Source organism: Ambystoma mexicanum, chromosome 7p, assembly GCF_040938575.1.
Source record: "Ambystoma mexicanum isolate Mex_15411 chromosome 7p, UKY_AmexF1_1, whole genome shotgun sequence".
NCBI classification, from domain to species: domain Eukaryota; kingdom Metazoa; phylum Chordata; class Amphibia; order Caudata; family Ambystomatidae; genus Ambystoma; species Ambystoma mexicanum.
Window position 1 is genome coordinate 837,419,237 of NC_090939.1, and position 17,430 is coordinate 837,436,666.

A 17,430-nucleotide genomic window follows, 5' to 3' on the forward strand; every position below is an offset into this window, starting at 1 on the left:
CTGTCCTTAAGGAGAGGCTTGGAAGGCATGAAACTGGTGGTGGGTGGGGAAGCTGAGTGGCAGAGCCTGATCAGGTGACCATCAGCCTACTCAATGCTGTCTGCCTGGAGCTGGCATAGAGCCCTTAAGTAGAGGCCTGGAGAAATATCTAGTGTACTAGAGATTAACACACAAATACATACTATCACAATAGAGTAAATGGGTATAAATACAATATTAAACAATGACACAATATATTTCCTACATTAGCCAACAAAAAGGAGGGAATGGGAAGCGTGATTAATATCGATACTTTGGTGTATGAAGTATAAAATTCAATAAAAAAGAAAGTGATGGAAAATATTTTCAGAGAAGTTTTATTTAAAAACAAACACTTTTGGCACGGTGTGCTGCAGCAGTGTGTTAGGTGATAACGGGAAAGCAGACTCGGTTCTTGCTCTCAAGGACTTGGATTGTCCCATTTCTACTTCCTCAACTTCAAGGAATTTGATTAAAAACACTGCACATGCGCGGAGCACTGTGCGGTGTTGTGCAGCAGTGTGTTAGGTGAAGACGGGAAGGCGGACGCTGTTTCTTGCTGTCAAGGACTTGGATTGTCCCATTTCTACTTCCACAACTTCAAGGAATTTACTTAAAAACACAGTGCATGCGCAGAGCGCTGTGCGGTGTGCTGCAACAGTGTGTTAGGTGTCAGGTGTTTGGTGAGCGGAGAGCTGAGAATGAAACTCTAAGGCATTCTGGGTAAGACTATACTGACACTAATCACTGCTCTGCTCTGAAATATCGTACATTTACGCCAAGCAAATCGGACTTTATATTCTCCTGTCCCCCTTGATGAATGTGGAATTTGTGCTGTTATAATCTGTGTGAGTTTGGTCTGCTGATTTTGCTTAAGGTTCGCCCCGATATTGTGCTAGCTACAGGGGAACTCACACTTGTAGAGTGTGTTCCTGTGACCGCTCTCTCTTTTCATCAATGGAGGCGAAGACAAGTGTGTTTAAGCTCTATTGGCAGCGAGCGGTTTCTTTACCGTTTTGAATAAATTCAAATCTACCCTTGCCCGGAGCGGTGACTGCAGAGCTTGGCTCTTGGAACCACTGGAGGGCGCAACTTACCTTGTACCTCGGACAGTAACTCTTACTGCCTACTTACGAGCGGTGACAGTGGAGCTCTACACATGTGTGTATTTACTCTGCCCTCTGGGTAATTCTTTTTATTGACTTACTGTGAGCGGCGACAATTGAGCTTTGCTCTTGGAGCCGCTGTGGCGGACCATAATTACTATTTTACGGTTCTCTCACTACAGCTTGAGATTATTTGAAGAGTCTAACCATGTAACTACACAGTAAACTCAAGGCAAGCAAGAAAATGGAAATGGAAATTATAGTGGCTGAAAGACTACGGGGGAAGTAAGTACCCAAACTGCTATAACCAAGGAAAACAAGATAACACACTTTTTCATGGGACAACATGCAGTGGCTGAGATTCATGAGGAGCCTCCAAATACATATGGGGTATTGCCTGAAGTAGAGTCGATTCCATCAGACTTTGATAATAACAATTAATTGCTCAATCTTTGCTACAGTCTTGAAGGCCAGATAACAAACTATGAGCGTAATAATCCTTTGGATACACAACATGTTGTTGGGGAGGGTGCAGCCTGTGTTCCTGAAGATCATGCTGAGACGGAAGAGCATCCCCCTCCCTCTCTAACTGTGCCCTTGTTTAATTCTGATACACTGTCCTGTACCCCTCGGCTTAGTGTTTCACTTATAAGAATTGTAAAATCTGACCTTAAGAAGTATGGTTATGAAATCGATGCTGCCTTTACCCCAGGAAAGCAGTTAAAATTCCAAGAGCCGACCAATGAGGAACTGTAGAAAGGTAGCAAATCTAAAAATCCAATTGCTAAAGACGATATTTCTAAATCACATTGGGAATGGCTGTGCTCCTTTTTTACCACCCATTAACAATCAAAGATGAGCTAAATTAGCCATAGCCTCCTGGAATACACGGACCATGGTAATCTTTTTAGTAGCACAGGATCTTATGACTTGCTTAGGGTTTCGGATATAGGGCCTCATTACGACCCTGGCGGTAAGGGGTTAACGCCAGCGTTAGCTGCGCCGACCCCTTACCGCCAACTACGAGGTCCCTTAGCGCCATGGCGCTTTTAACACCTGCTTTTAGCAGGTGTTAGAATCCATGGCGCTAAGGGACCATGGAGTTAATTACGCCACCGTAATTTACGGTGGCGTAATTAACGCCTTCCCCACTCCCATTATGCCCTATGGGGCAAAAATGGGAATGGGGAAGGGTAAATGGGGATTGGGGACTTACCGCCCCGCCGACCTCGGAATGGGGCGGTAAGTCCGCCAACCACCATGGCGTAAACGTAGTTTACGCCATGGTGGTAAAGTCACGGCCCAGGCGGTAACTTACCGCCTGGGTCGTAATGAGGCCCATAGTCTTTTTGCAAGAGACATGGCTGCTAACTAATCCCGTCTTTGATGGTTAAACTGCAGGAAAGCAAATAAGGGTGAAAGGAGCAGACCATTCGGAGGTGTTGCCATTCTGGTACGAAACTCTATAAAGTCCTCTGAATGTATGTATATGGATAGTAGCACCAACCTATTGATTGCTGAGATCTGTATCACTGTAGGGCCTAAAATTGAACTGGTAAACATCTATGATCCACCAGGTGATGATTGTACACTTGACATTCAACTCAACATTTTCCAATGCTTGACTGATAGATTTGCTGTGGATGGTGAGTTAAATGTTGTATTGAGGGGAGATTTGAATGCCACTAACTTGTATGATCATCAGATCACCCTAAACCGAGATGAAGTGCGTAGCCCTCCTGATGTAAAATCTGAAAGGTGCAGGTCTTTTCTTGCCGAAGTTGATCTATACATGATAAATTGTTTTGGGAAAGGGTCATTAGGGGTTGAACCTACCTGGACCAATGGACACTATTTCTCGACTATTGATTACATCTATCTTAATGCCTCTCTTTGTGACCTCCTAACCCAGTTTATCATTCAGCCTACCCCCTTCAGTGACCATTCCCTTTTGACCTGTATACTGGTGGTGAAGACCACTGAACGGTTGGCAGCTGATAATATTGGTGAAGTGAATGTGCTGGGAAATGGGAACCGGCTGGGATGGTCCGATCGGACCCTGAGTAAAGCCAGTATTTGGAGCCATTGTCTCCAGATCAAAGATATGATTAAGATGACCGCAGATGAAATGATTCAATGGATCACTTTATGCATGCATAATATGATGCCTATGGGAGGCAAATTACTACCTCATTCCTCAAAAACTCATTATGCCACCCCCTTTGACAAAACAATTCACGCGGAAAAGAAAAATATGAGAAAAGCTGTAAAATCCATAGAATATACTGCCCCCTCTTGAGCATTCTATACCCTGGAAAAGCGAAAAATAGGAAATAGTTACAGGAATTGGCTATTTAGATATAGAGCTTCTAATAATAATGTAAATTGGCAAGCCATTGTTAAAACCCTTCTAGCAGGAGATACAAAAATCTCTGTGCAAATTTTAGGGCAGTCTCAGGGAAGGGCAACCAGGACTTGGCTTGCTGTATAGATAGTAAAATCTGGGTAACACACCTTGAGGACAAATGTAGGGGAAAATCTGTCTGTCTGGCAAAAAACCTATACAAAAACTTTATAATGTTGCGAGATGATGTTATCAACATCATTAAGAAGCCAAAAACATCTAGGGCCCCTGGCCCTGATGGCTTGTGTAACATTATTTTAAGCAAAATGCTGATATCTGGGCTGACATTCTACTCATTATCTTCCATAAAATCTTAGATAGTGGTGTCATACCCAAGTCTTGGAACACCTCTGTTACCATACCTATATTCAAAAGTGGAAATAGGAATCTGCCCGGAAACTACCCTGTATTAGCACTTACGGATGTGCCTAGCTCGATCTTCTGCACGTTGGTCCTTAGGGAAATAAACTGGTGGATAACCCACAATAATATCCTTAACAAAGCTCAAACTGGGTTCCACAAGAGTTAATCCACAGTGGACAATATCTTTATGGTTACAAGCAAATAATACCACTGGTACATCCTCTATGTTGATTTCTCGTCAGCATTTGACATGGTAAATAGAAATATGCTGTGTGATAAACTTGAGCGTATGGGCATGCTGGCCCACTTGCTCTATATCTGTAGGCTAATGTATGAACATAACATCCCCAGAGTAAGGTTGAATAATATAGGCCTAATGTCCGACCCCATATCAGTCAAGATGGGAGTCAGGCAGGGTTGTGCACTGGCACCCATGTTCTTCAACTTCTTCATGGCTGATATTGGCGAAATCTTCATTGAAAAAATTAACAATTTTCCCAGGATTGGCATGAATAAGCTGGTTTGGATCTGCTATGCAAACGATATTGTTGTCTTTGATAATACTTATATTGGGATATGCAATAGTGCTACGGCAATGTGCTCCTACGCTGACAAGAATGGCCTGAAAGTCAACATTAATAAACCAAAATGTATGGCCATTGGGCGTAAATGATGCAATAAGACCTCCATCCCTTGCAATATTCGTACCATCAAAAGAGTTAATTCATATAAGTATTTGGGCCATGAAGCTGTATCTGAAAAAAATCGAGTGAATGAGAAATTGCAGATTAACAAGAGAGCTGAGGTCCTTTCTACTATGGGAGTGGTCTTTTCATTCTCTAAATAATCTGCCTCCTATAGTCTGTGCGGGATACATACTGTTTCTAGACAGAAATAAGCATCAGCCTTTTTGTACGGTCTTGAGGCCTCTTTTAGTGATTGGACCTCATGGGCTGATAAAATAGAAGGTCTGATTTGGCGCAGAATTCTGGGACTGAGCAATTATACACCTGTTGAGGCTATTAGGCTGGAGATGGGATTAATTTCTCTTGATACCCTGATTAGCCTAAACAGAGCAAAACTGTATTTTAAGATCATGTTCTCATTTCCCGATATATTTCTGTCAGTAGTTCGTACGCCTATGGAGAAGGGTACTAGTGCGGCTTTGAACAAATTTAAGATCATGAATGAGGGTTTCTTTGAGAGGGTGTGTTGGACACCAAGGTGGGAATGTGGCCAAGGTGCCTTGTTGAAATCTTTGAGAAACTCTGCCGAGAATCTTGACTGGGTTAAAAGCCACGAGAGGGTTGCAAATATGAAGTAATTATCCACCTTCTCCAGGATGGTCTTTAATTATAAGGAACCACAAGAATATTTAAAACTTCATCCGTCTATGATAATATGCTGGATATTTATGAATATTAGGTTAAATTGCTTGAGCTGCTTGAAATTAGAGGTGCTTGGGCTGGAATTCCAGTACATGAAAGAACTTGTAGAATTTGCTGTGATAGACAGGAAGTGGAATCAGCTAGGCATGTTCTCACTAAATGTACTGGGATGAGTTCATCTATGAACGTTATTATTCTAAATTTGTGGAAGATCTAGACGAAAAAGCCTGTTAATCCTTCTGGCTTCGATGTTTGGTCAGAGCCGTAGCAAAATCATTGCCATAGCACAGGTATGGAAATTTGCAGATGGGACACTGCGAAAGTTCAAGGCTGATTTTAAATTACTGCAAGAACTTAATGAAATCCGATGTTTGGATCTATATTAGATATGCCGGCTCTTCCGTCCTACTGGCTCCGTTTCTACGGTTCCTTACCCGCTAGCGGTATGATCCTATTTTTCCCCTGCTCTAAACCAGCACCTCTTTTATTTCTGATTTGCATTTGATTTTCTGATTTGCTCTCCTTTTTAATCCCCTTGAAGGCACCTGCTGATGTAAGGAAATGTATTGACACATCAATTTTTCTTCTTCATGAGTAGATTGTGATTGTGATTGCTTTTTCTTTTCTTTTTCTTTTTCTAATGAATGTCTGATCTGATGTATTTTATTATTCTCATGTAAATTAATTTGTAATCTTAATATGAGAAATCTATGTGCAAAAGTTTTGTTTTTTCTTAAACTGTATACACAATAAAAAACAATAAAAATAAAAAATTCTAAATTATATTTGTACTGAATGAACAGTGAATCAATATTCATAACATACTATTTTGTTATTTGCCGTATGATTTATGCATGTTGCATACATTCATAATCATGGCTTATGTATATTAAAGTCCTGCTGTGTAAAATATATTTTTGTAAAAATATGAAAACTCATCTCAATTTTAATATTCACTGGGCCAATGGGCCTCACCTTAAAAGTCATAAGAATGAAATAAGAGCTGTAGAGCCAGCTTAATGAATATGGCGGACCTTTGCAATGTGTAGGGGAATGGAAGTTTGCAACCTTGGAAAAAGTTAACTTAAACAATGATGGAGAAGTGAAAGCTGTGTGGCTGAGTCACCAAGAGGTTACTGTGACCTATGTTTGACTTTATCCTGGAGAGTGCTAGTCAATTCACAGTTAAGTGACTATCATTAACTCTGACACTCTTGACTTACTTGCAGTAAGTGGGGAGTACGTCAGTTACTCCTAGTAACCTCTTTGTGAATTAGCAGAATACATCATACCTTCATCTTTAAATAACAGTTTCAGAACAAAATAGAAAATATGTAAATTCTATAGAGCGGGGTCTTCAGACTATGGCTGTTCAAAGGTAAAATAGGGTGGCATATATCAACAAGATTATTCTAGATCTTCAGAAAATGTAAACTTGGAAAGCTGAGTTGAAGAAATGTCAAGATGGCAGCTGTATGCCAACGTTGTATTTCTTTTTTTTCTTTTTTTTTCGACTTTTTTTTCGACTTTTTTTATTCAGGGGATCCCTGATAAATTTATCGAAAGCTTCAGTGCTTTACTAGTTAAGCAAACGTCACTTTTCTACATTTCGTGCTTCCCAGGTGCACTATGTTTTTGACTTCCACGTGACAGATCTGAGAACATCAAGACTTTTCCTCTGTCCCTGTGGTCTGGACTCCATTGATTTTCTGCATGGGTGGGGTTCTGTCACTGATCTGTCTGAAAGTTGCCTCAATTAGATTCACCATTGCCACCGACCACCTAGTGGATTCCCCTGATATTAATCTTTTCCACAGCTCGTTATCTTGGAACATCCATGGATTCTCCATCAACGGTAGTAGGTGAATTGTTCTGTTATGTTTGTTATTTTGACAGTCAAGTATTAAATGCTTCAGAGTTTCTTTCACGTCCGGTTTTTTGCATTGTCGACAATCAATGTTGTCGGAGGCAGCTCTGATGGTTAGTATTTCCTGAGTCGGAAGTAAATTTAGTCTTGCTTTCATGAGCAGCTTTCTTTTTCTTTTGTCGGGAAATTTTTTGCAGTACTTAATTGGGGATTTTACTTTGTTGAAAGTCGGAGGGAGATGAGTAAGGAGTTTGTTATTTGTTGCGATATCGAGGGTTCGTATCCAATCCGTTGTTACGATTTTTTGCTTGATTCTGTCAGGGTTTTCTTTGAGCTCTTTGACTGAGCACGCTATTTCCTGCAGTTTCTCTCTCCTTTTATTCGTCCATTTTTCTAGGGCTGCGCATTTTGCGTTGTCCATCTCGTCTATGATAATGTTGAAGGCTGGCAGGGACTCATCTAAAATAGATTTCCTAAAGAAATTCATGGCGGCTTGGTCAACCATGGATTCGAGAAATACAAGGCCTAGCTCTCTTCTGATTGCCGCCATTGAAGTTGATTTGGGAACTCCCAACACTGCTTTCCAAATTAGGCCTTCTAGTCTGGTCCAAATTTTGGCTGGGATGGAGAGTGAGACTTCCATTCCGTAGATCAGAGCAGGGGCCACTTTACCCTTGTAGAAGTTAATGGCAGGGGTCAGGGAGAACTTGCCAAACTTTTTTGCGCTGTTAGTCTTTTTGCTTTATCCCATAGGGTCTTTTGCATCGCCAAGGATGTATTTGAACTGTCCAGGTCAACTCCCAAGTATCTGATGGATTTTACTGATTCGATTTTGATGTTTTCCAAGAACCATGCTGGTTTCTTCGACTTTTTGTTCAGCGCTTTCTCGATCGTCAAAACTTTGGTTTTGTTTTTGTTGATGACGAGTCAGTTCTGGGCGATGTACTTAGCCAAGTTGTTCAGTTTACACTGTAGACCAATTATGGTCTGGTCGATTAAGATGATATCATCTGCGTATAGAAGTCTCGGTATAGTTGTATTGCCTATTTTTGGCGGGAAGCACCTGACTTCAGTTTCGGAGTGTTGGAAGTCACCTAGGAAAGAGTTGAAAAGGGCTGGAGCCAGGGGGCAGCCTTGTTTGACCCCACACGTTACCTTAATCTCTTCAGATAGAGTTCCTTGTTGTCTGAGTTTCACTCTTACGGTGTTTTCTGAGTGAAGTGCTTTAATCGGATCCAAAACTGGTTGAGGGCAGTTCCAGGCCTGTAATTTGGCCCACAGAGTGTTGCGGTCAATTTTGTCGAAAGCCTTGGATAGGTCAATAAAGGCTAGGTGGATCTTTGGAGCCCCTTCCTTTATCTTGGCCTTTAATATGTTAATGATCATGATGTTAAGCGAGGTGGATCCGTTTTTATAAAAACCCGTTTGAAGGTTGTCATTCGATGGGCCGCTTTTTTCCCACACTCTGAAGTGATGCAAGAGAAGGGAAGCATAAATCTTGCCGATGACGTCCAGTAGGGCGATTGGCCTGTAGTTAGCCGGATCTTCGCGGCAACCCTTTTTGTAAATTGGCATGATTACCGCTTTCAGCCATGACTCTGGAATTTGCTTTTTGTTCTCACATTCGGCAAAGATTTTGCTAATCACCGCCGACCATTGGGCGGGAAATTGCTTCAGTATTACATTTGTCAGGCCATCGGGCCGGGTGCTCTGGAAGACTTTAATTTCTTGATTTTTGCTTCTATGTCTTCTTGATTAGTTAAGTTTACCCAGCTTAAGTTCGTGTTTGTTTGTTTTGGCAGTGATGATTCTTTGGCCTCTTCGAATTCCGACATTATGTAGGATATCCATTTCTTCTCATCAACTGCGTTACACAGTTGTGAGGTCTGTGAGTGGGCCAACTTTTTTATCAGTGACCAGAATTCACTTGATTTTTTAGATGCAAGTCTTTTCATCATATCCTCTGCGTCATGTTGGTATTGGAGTGCCTTATGTTGTCTTAGCCAGTTGCGGTACCTTTTCATCTCCCGCTGCCAGATATCCCAGTCCTCTATGCTGTTCGATTTTCTTGCTCTTCTTTTCAGATGGCGACTCATTTTTCTTTGTTTGACCATTTTTTCGTTAAAGGCGTGGGATGGCTGGGCTATTTTATGGTTTTTTCCCCAAGGTTTTTTGTGTGGCAGTAGGAGCGGTGTGAAGTCCGGTCTTTCTCTTATGTTTTTCTGCTTGTTGGACCAAACTTTCTTCTCCCATGCGAGCCTGATTTTCAGAATGTCGTTTTCCGTTAGCCTTAGTCGAGATCTCTGGCTGCTAACTTCTGTTTCTAAAGGGTGTATCGATTTTGCTGTTCTCGATCCCTGCCAAGAGCATTTGATCAGATTGTGGTCGCTATTGTTGGTTCTTTCGACTCGGAACCTCGTTATGAATTCAATTAGACCCAACAAAATACAGATGTGGTCTAGTGTAGCGCTCGACGTTCCGCGCTCCCAGGTTGGGATATTTATTTGGTTCGGGAACAGGGTGTCGATGTTTTGAATATCTCTTCCTGCAATTAGCTCCTGCCAAGCTTTCCCTCTGTTCCTGGTGGGGTCTGATATTGTAGAGTGTTTATCGGTAGAGGAATTTGACTTTTGGAGGTTGCTACAGTTTGCGTTAAGGTCTCCGCATATTATGATTTCGATGTCTTCGAAGTCCTCACGGAGCTGGTCAATCGTGTTTCCCATGTTTGAGCAAAACATTTCGGTTGACATACGCTGTGGATTCCAGTAACAGTTGATGATGGCTAGCTTTTTTGCGAGACCTCCGCCGTGTTTGTTGTCCTGTCGGGACTATGTGGTCAAAGACACCAGCATTTCGTATGCTTCTTTCCACTTCCTCGGTTCTTCCAGGCCCAAACCTATTTTGAATGCCGTCAATAGGCCCGCTGATGGTCTTCCCAACAGACCTTTCGCTGCTGGAGAGATTTGTACTGTGAAGCTGTCAAGTGTTGGTTTAGCCATTAACCATGTCTCTTGTAAGCATATTATGTCAAAACTGCCAAGGTTCACGTCGCTCAGCTGAGTACGGTGTGCGTGGCCTCGGGTGTTCCACGATCCCAGGCAGAAAACTTCTTTTACGGGACGTTCCTCTTTAACGTTTGAGACGTGGCAGTCTAAGAGGGCTGACCCGGGTTGTTGCTATTTTTTGCTGTTCATATTCCACATTGATCTCAGCTAATTCCAGGGGCCTGGTGGTTTGCCCAATTCAAATGTTTTTTTTGTACGTTTACTCTCATCTGGCTTTACAGATGAGTCCTCTCGTGAGCGGTAATGGTGCTCATCCTTTCTTGGACTTTTGTCTTGAAGCTGGACAGGATGGTTGGAGTTTGTTTCCTGACCTTTTGTGAGGGCCAGATGTTTTTTTCGTCTTTATTTCTTCCCTATTTCTTTATTTCTGTCAAATAGAAGCCAATGGGCCTCATTACACGGTAGGCGGTAAGGGTTTACCAGTACCGGTATTTTACCGGTACCAGTAAATCCTTACCGCCTTACTACGAGGTCCCTTTGCGGGTTGGGGAATTTAACGCCTGCTTTTTGCAGGCGTTAAAAACCAACCCGCAAAGGGACCACTGGAGCTAATTATGGTACCGCAATTTGCGGTACCGTAATTAGCGCCTTCCCCATTCCCATACAACCCTATGGGGCAAAAATGGGAATGGGGAAGGGCAATGGTGGAAGGGGGAATTACCGCCCTGCCAACCTTGGAATGGGGCGGTAATTCCCCTTTCCACCAAGGAGGTGCCGGTATTTTACCGGCATGAACCATGGCGCTAATAGCGCCATGGTTCACCGCCTTCCGTGTAATGAGGCCCAATGTCTTTTAATTCTTGAAAAGCGTGGTGATGGACTTTTTTCCCGCTTTCTGATTCTATATGGATGAAAGCTTTGGCTCTTTTGTTGCTGTGGTATGGTTCTACTAGTTTGATATCTTCTGATTTCAAGTGCCTTAACGTTTGAGATCTATTCAATATCTGAAGTATCGTCGGGCGGTTGAGAGGAGCGTGGTCCTTCTTTGGGTCTAGTTGTTCTAATTTAAATAGACAAGACCATGTGTTTCCTGGATGGCTATCTTCGCCTGTTTCCGGCGGTTTTCTTGTATTTCTTCGTGTTTCTGAGTGTCCAGGTGATTCTTTGTGTTTGTGCTCCGGCTGATCGTGTTGTTTAATTGGGATTGAGTGACTCGTGTAATAGTCTTGGTAACTCCTCGTGTTGGAGGAATTGTGCCTTTCGTTTGGCGAGGTTATATGCCTTGTTTTTTCTTGTGATCCCCAGTTTGGTTTTTCTCTCTCTTCTTTGTTATCTGAGGATTTTAATTCCGTTAAGAGGAAGCCCATCTGTTTGATTTCTTTGAAAGCTAGGTAGTCGATGTTTTCAATGGCTTCAGCTTTAACGTGTAAGTATGCTTTGGTTAAGTTTCCACTGTGGTAAGGTTCAACACGCTTTAAGTCTTCTGTTCCGATCTTCCTTAGGGATTTAGTTTTTCTCATTAGTTTAATTACGGTCGATTGGTTCAGGATGAGATAATCTTTTTCTCTTTCTTGTTGTTCGAGTTTAAAGAGACAGGTTGCTCTCTTTATGTTTTGATAGTGGACGTTGGTCCTACTTCTCCATCTAGTCTTTGATTTGTCTTGCTCCTTGTGTGGATCTTGTTTTTTTTCCCCTAGGCGTCTTAGCGTGATGCTGTTCTTTACGTCCTCCTCTGTTTATTTCAAGGTGGGGGTTCTCTTTCAGTTCTTTGGTGAGATCGTCCCTCTTGGGTGTCACTTTGGTTGTTCTCTGTGGGGTAAATTTGTCTTCTGTACTGATTGAAACATTCATATGTTGAGATAAGTTCATTAGGACTTTGGGCCTCATTACACGGTAGGCGGTAAGGGTTTACCGGTACCAGTATTTTACCGGTACCGGTATTTTACCGGTACCGGTAAATCCTTACCACCTTACTACGAGGTCCCTTTGCGGGTTGGGGAATTTAACGCCCGCTTTTTGCAGGCGTTAAAAACCAACCCGCAAAGGGACCAGTGGAGCTAATTACGGTACCGCAATTTGCGCCTTCCCCATTCCCATACAACCCTATGGGGCAAAAATGGGAATGGGGAAGGGCAATGGTGAAGGGGGAATTACCGCCCTGCCAACCTTGGAATGGGGCGGTAATTCCCCTTTCCACCAAGGAGGTGCCGGTATTTTACCGGCATGAACCATGGCGCTAATAGCGCCATGGTTCACCGCCTTCCGTGTAATGAGGCCCAATGTCTTTTAATTCTTGAAAAGCGTGGTGATGGACTTTTTTCCCGCTTTCTGATTCTATATGGATGAAAGCTTTGGCTCTTTTGTTGCTGTGGTATGGTTCTACTAGTTTGATATCTTCTGATTTCAAGTGCCTTAACGTTTGAGATCTATTCAATATCTGAAGTATCGTCGGGCGGTTGAGAGGAGCGTGGTCCTTCTTTGGGTCTAGTTGTTCTAATTTAAATAGACAAGACCATGTGTTTCCTGGATGGCTATCTTCGCCTGTTTCCGGCGGTTTTCTTGTATTTCTTCGTGTTTCTGAGTGTCCAGGTGATTCTTTGTGTTTGTGCTCCGGCTGATCGTGTTGTTTAATTGGGATTGAGTGACTCGTGTAATAGTCTTGGTAACTCCTCGTGTTGGAGGAATTGTGCCTTTCGTTTGGCGAGGTTATATGCCTTGTTTTTTCTTGTGATCCCCAGTTTGGTTTTTCTCTCTCTTCTTTGTTATCTGAGGATTTTAATTCCGTTAAGAGGAAGCCCATCTGTTTGATTTCTTTGAAAGCTAGGTAGTCGATGTTTTCAATGGCTTCAGCTTTAACGTGTAAGTATGCTTTGGTTAAGTTTCCACTGTGGTAAGGTTCAACACGCTTTAAGTCTTCTGTTCCGATCTTCCTTAGGGATTTAGTTTTTCTCATTAGTTTAATTACGGTCGATTGGTTCAGGATGAGATAATCTTTTTCTCTTTCTTGTTGTTCGAGTTTAAAGAGACAGGTTGCTCTCTTTATGTTTTGATAGTGGACGTTGGTCCTACTTCTCCATCTAGTCTTTGATTTGTCTTGCTCCTTGTGTGGATCTTGTTTTTTTTCCCCTAGGCGTCTTAGCGTGATGCTGTTCTTTACGTCCTCCTCTGTTTATTTCAAGGTGGGGGTTCTCTTTCAGTTCTTTGGTGAGATCGTCCCTCTTGGGTGTCACTTTGGTTGTTCTCTGTGGGGTAAATTTGTCTTCTGTACTGATTGAAACATTCATATGTTGAGATAAGTTCATTAGGACTTTGGGCCTCATTACACGGTAGGCGGTAAGGGTTTACCGGTACCAGTATTTTACCGGTACCGGTATTTTACCGGTACCGGTAAATCCTTACCACCTTACTACGAGGTCCCTTTGCGGGTTGGGGAATTTAACGCCCGCTTTTTGCAGGCGTTAAAAACCAACCCGCAAAGGGACCAGTGGAGCTAATTACGGTACCGCAATTTGCGGTACCGTAATTAGCGCCTTCCCCATTCCCATAGAGCCCTATAGGGCAAAAATGGGAATGGGGAAGGGCAATGGTGGAAGGGGGAATTACCGCCCCGCCAACCTTGGAATGGTGCGGTAATTCCCCTTTCCACCAAGGCGGTGCCGGTATTTTACCAGCATGAACCATGGCGCTAATAGCGCCATAGTTCACCGCCTTCCGTGTAATGAGGCCCTTTGTCTAACATAAAATCTTCTGTGGTTCGTGGGGAGCTTATAATGATTATTTCTTCTGTTTGGGTCTCGGTCGGAAGTGCTAACGGTTCTTTGGCTGTTGATACAGAGTGTACCGTTTTAGCCCTTGTTTTTTCCAAGCCAACGTTTTTGTTTTGAACCGCTTTGGTTTGGCTTTGTTCCGACGCTAAATTCAGGCAGGATATATTGGTTTTGTCTAACAGCCGTTCGTGAACCAACTGTGTCGTTGATGGCCCGTCCCGTGTAATTTGTTGGACATTGGAAAGCCGTTCCAGGTTGGCAATCTTTTTTTCCAATTCTTCGATTCTAGTATTCCCCGTTTGTGTTTGTCCGTTTTTCTGATCTTCAATCGCCGTTAGGTAACTCTGAACGTGGGCAATTTTCGTAATCATGTTTGTCAAGATTGCCGTATTGTCTCGGATATCTTCTTTTATTGCCTCGTACAATTTGCAGAAGGGTGCTACTACAACTGACATTGCTGACATGATTGTGATCATGTCCGGCTTGTCGTTTGGGGTGGCTTTCTGCATTCCTGCTGCTATGTCGCTGAGGCAGCGATTTTTTGGGCGTAGAATAAGTATTGTCAAGCCTTTTTTGTGGAATCAAAGGATCTTGGTTTAGGTGTTCCGTGATGGACTTTGATCGTGATCTGCTGTTTTTAGGCTTTTGGAGAGTCTTTGTTTAGGTAATTCAAGACCGTGTTGGCACGCCTCGCCTTCAGTGGTCGTTGCTGGTGGCGTCTTTAGTAAGCCTGTCTCCAAATGTGGTTTGGTCCATGCATATCTTCGCTCTTTCACTCCTGTTGATGAACTTAGGTCTTGATCGTTTTTAGAGCTTTGCGGTGGGGTGATAGTGTTCGTTGCTTGTTCTTTCTCTGAGACGTTTTCGAATACTGGTTGTACTGTTGTTTGTGGTTGTGTTAAATCTAAGTTGTCGATTGTTTTTTCCAGAGTTGCCTGAAGAGCAGCGTTTTTTCTGGCTAGTTCCCTTTTTTGGGTCCAAATTGAGTCAGTGGTTTTCTGCTTGCTGCCTGGGGGCAGGTTGTGTGCTATTTCCAGCATCTCCGCATCAGAGAGTTCGAGCTCTGAGGTTAGTTTCCTTTTGTATTGTTGTGTGAAGAAGGCCTTTAAGGGGCATGAGAGAAGGGGGTTTGGCAGGGTGTTGTTAAGCTTTCTCCTTCTTTTGATGACTTTGACAAGTTCGTACTCCTTTGTGACATGTTTTGATTCGTTTCCAAACTTTCCCGACCCATTTTTGAGTACTGTTTTTTTTTGTAGTGTTTGTTTTACATCTTTTTTTGTTTTCGTTTTTTTATTATTTTTTTTCTTTGAAGCTTTTAGTGGTGATTTTGGCTGTCCTTCCTCAGAGTGGTTTGCAGAGTTTTCCGAATCGTTGGCTGACTCTGGGTCAAAAATTTCTTCTATCGTCGGACTTGTGATCACGCAGTTATTGGGTGTGTTAAGGACCTGCTCATTAGCACTCGTCGTTGGATTAGTCTGCGTGGTAGTCGAAGGCTTCTGCTGATGTGCAGGCGGCACGGAGGCGTCTTTGTCTTTTTCCGGCCGGTGCATCAATGCCTTTGTTGTTGGGCCCGTTCGAGACTGGTCGATGTTGTGGGGTTTCAGGTCTGGGTTAAAGGTCAGTTTGCCGGCAGCTATGACCTCTAAGGGTCTCTGTGTGCTTGAGGTCTTTGCCCCTCCTTCCTCTCCTGCATGTTTTGCAGGAGGGGGGCGCATGGGGTGGGCTTTATCCCCACGGCCTTGCGTGGGGAGTGACCCCTGTTCACCGGCTTCTTTCGTGGACCCCGGACTGTTTTCACCATTTTGCGACAGCAGTCCTTTGGTGGGTTCACTTTTCCCCGCTCCGCCTACGGCGTTCTGATCCGCCTCAGACAGGGGCCGTCCTCCGACAGCTCCTGCATCGAGGTCGCTCGCCAAGGAGGCGGGTGGAGAGTTAGTCGCGGCTGCGGGGGAAAGGGAGGCGCTTCTGCCGGATCGACAGACTCCGTGGTCCTCCCCACCTGGATCATGCCCATGATGGTTCCCGGAGGTCATTCCAGCTCAGACCCGACCGCACAGGAGTCGTCAGACATCGCGGCTGGTATTGCTGGCGCCGGGCGAAAAACCTTACTGGTCTCTGTAAGGTTACGTGCACTGTTTCTTATTTCTCTTATCTTCATAGACTCAGCGGGCTTGTGAACTTGGTTCGCCATTGTTGTTGACGTAGGGTGAATAGTTTTGGACTTAGTTGGGATTGTCCCGTCTTGGATGGTCAGCATAGAGGCGTGTTTTGAAGTTCCTCGCACCACTTCACAGAGTCATTGTTCATTATGCTGGATTGTGCGGGGTGTACAGAAGCCGTACTAGGTTGTCAAGCGGATTTCGTCCTGGGGCGCACTTATGGTTCCATTGGCGTCCTGCTACGCTTCTGCAGCGGACTGCTGCAGACTGCTCCACAAACTCAGCTCCCGAACTCCGCTCACCGCTCCGCGTTAGGATAGGGCTGATAAAGGCTACTTCTGTAAAAGAACGTAGATGGGCTGCAAGACTGCTGCAGACTGCTCCACCTTGAGTATTTCTACTCTAGATGGTGAGACTGCCTGCCTGCTTGATAGCTTTTATGGAATTGGACGACAGAACTCCGGAATAATCATTGTGAGATCATTCAGTCATGTACTCCTCGCTTGTTAATAAAAATCGCCTTAGTTCCATTGAATATGACATTTAATGATGGGCCTATATGCATACTTTCATGTGCAGGTTTGCATAATAAACATTGGGAAAATATAGGCATTAGCATGGCTGTTGCAATGTGCTGTTTTCCAATGCAGTACCACTTTGGTGCTGCTACAATGAGAAACTGCAGCATGATTCAACAGTGATTATGGCATCATTATATTTCATCCGCAGCTAGCAGCTGGAGATGCATAATTGAAGCGGCAGCGCTGAAATCATTTGAAAGGTACAGGTGAAAGAATCCATCAAGGGGGTGGACAATTGAATCAGTGGCCCAGTGTCTTATACCATATCAGTGTAGAATAAAGCACTTGGGACATAAGGTAGGCACAATCTAGAAAATGTTCCAGCTGTTACTAGTGGCAATTATAGACAGTCATCAGCCAATTGAATGATGTGTCCATTAAGCCTCCGTAGGGCAACGGGGCATAGTTGGCCAAGTTACGTAGACTTGGTCGTACTGGATGCCCGCGATGCAATGTCCGTTTCATCTGATCAACTGTAGCTGAAAACAAGGTCATTGTTGTATGAACAGTTTAACTGGTTACATTTCATTTTTTTCATTTCAGCTATCATTGTGGAAAACTTTTCCCTGTTTTACTCGACTGAAGAAGACCAACTATTAAGCTACAACGATCTTCGTCATTTTCAAATAATATGGAATATGGTGGATGATAAGCGAGAGGTAGTATACACATGAAGATATAGCCCGAACCTCTTGCATCCCCACACCAGCTCCTCTTCATATCACCACCTTCATGCACAGATGCTCATTGATCAGATTCACGCACGCTGACC

The 17,430-nt window shown here is 43.5% G+C and overlaps 1 protein-coding gene and 1 long non-coding RNA gene across 4 annotated transcripts in view; one reads left to right on the plus strand and one right to left on the minus strand.

The window, feature by feature from the left end:
- NALCN (sodium leak channel, non-selective) overlaps window positions 1–17,430 on the plus strand; it is a 3,431,684-nt gene that overhangs the window by 3,355,800 nt on the left and 58,454 nt on the right. For both annotated transcript variants that reach the window (XM_069637002.1, XM_069637001.1), the window contains one exon: window positions 17,202–17,317. In XM_069637002.1, the coding sequence (XP_069493103.1) occupies window positions 17,202–17,317 (116 nt within the window). The remainder of the gene's footprint in view (window positions 1–17,201; window positions 17,318–17,430) is intronic.
- The window catches only part of LOC138526356 (uncharacterized), a 189,908-nt gene that overhangs the window by 155,529 nt on the left and 16,949 nt on the right, over window positions 1–17,430 (minus strand). The gene's annotated exons all lie outside the window — the stretch shown is intronic.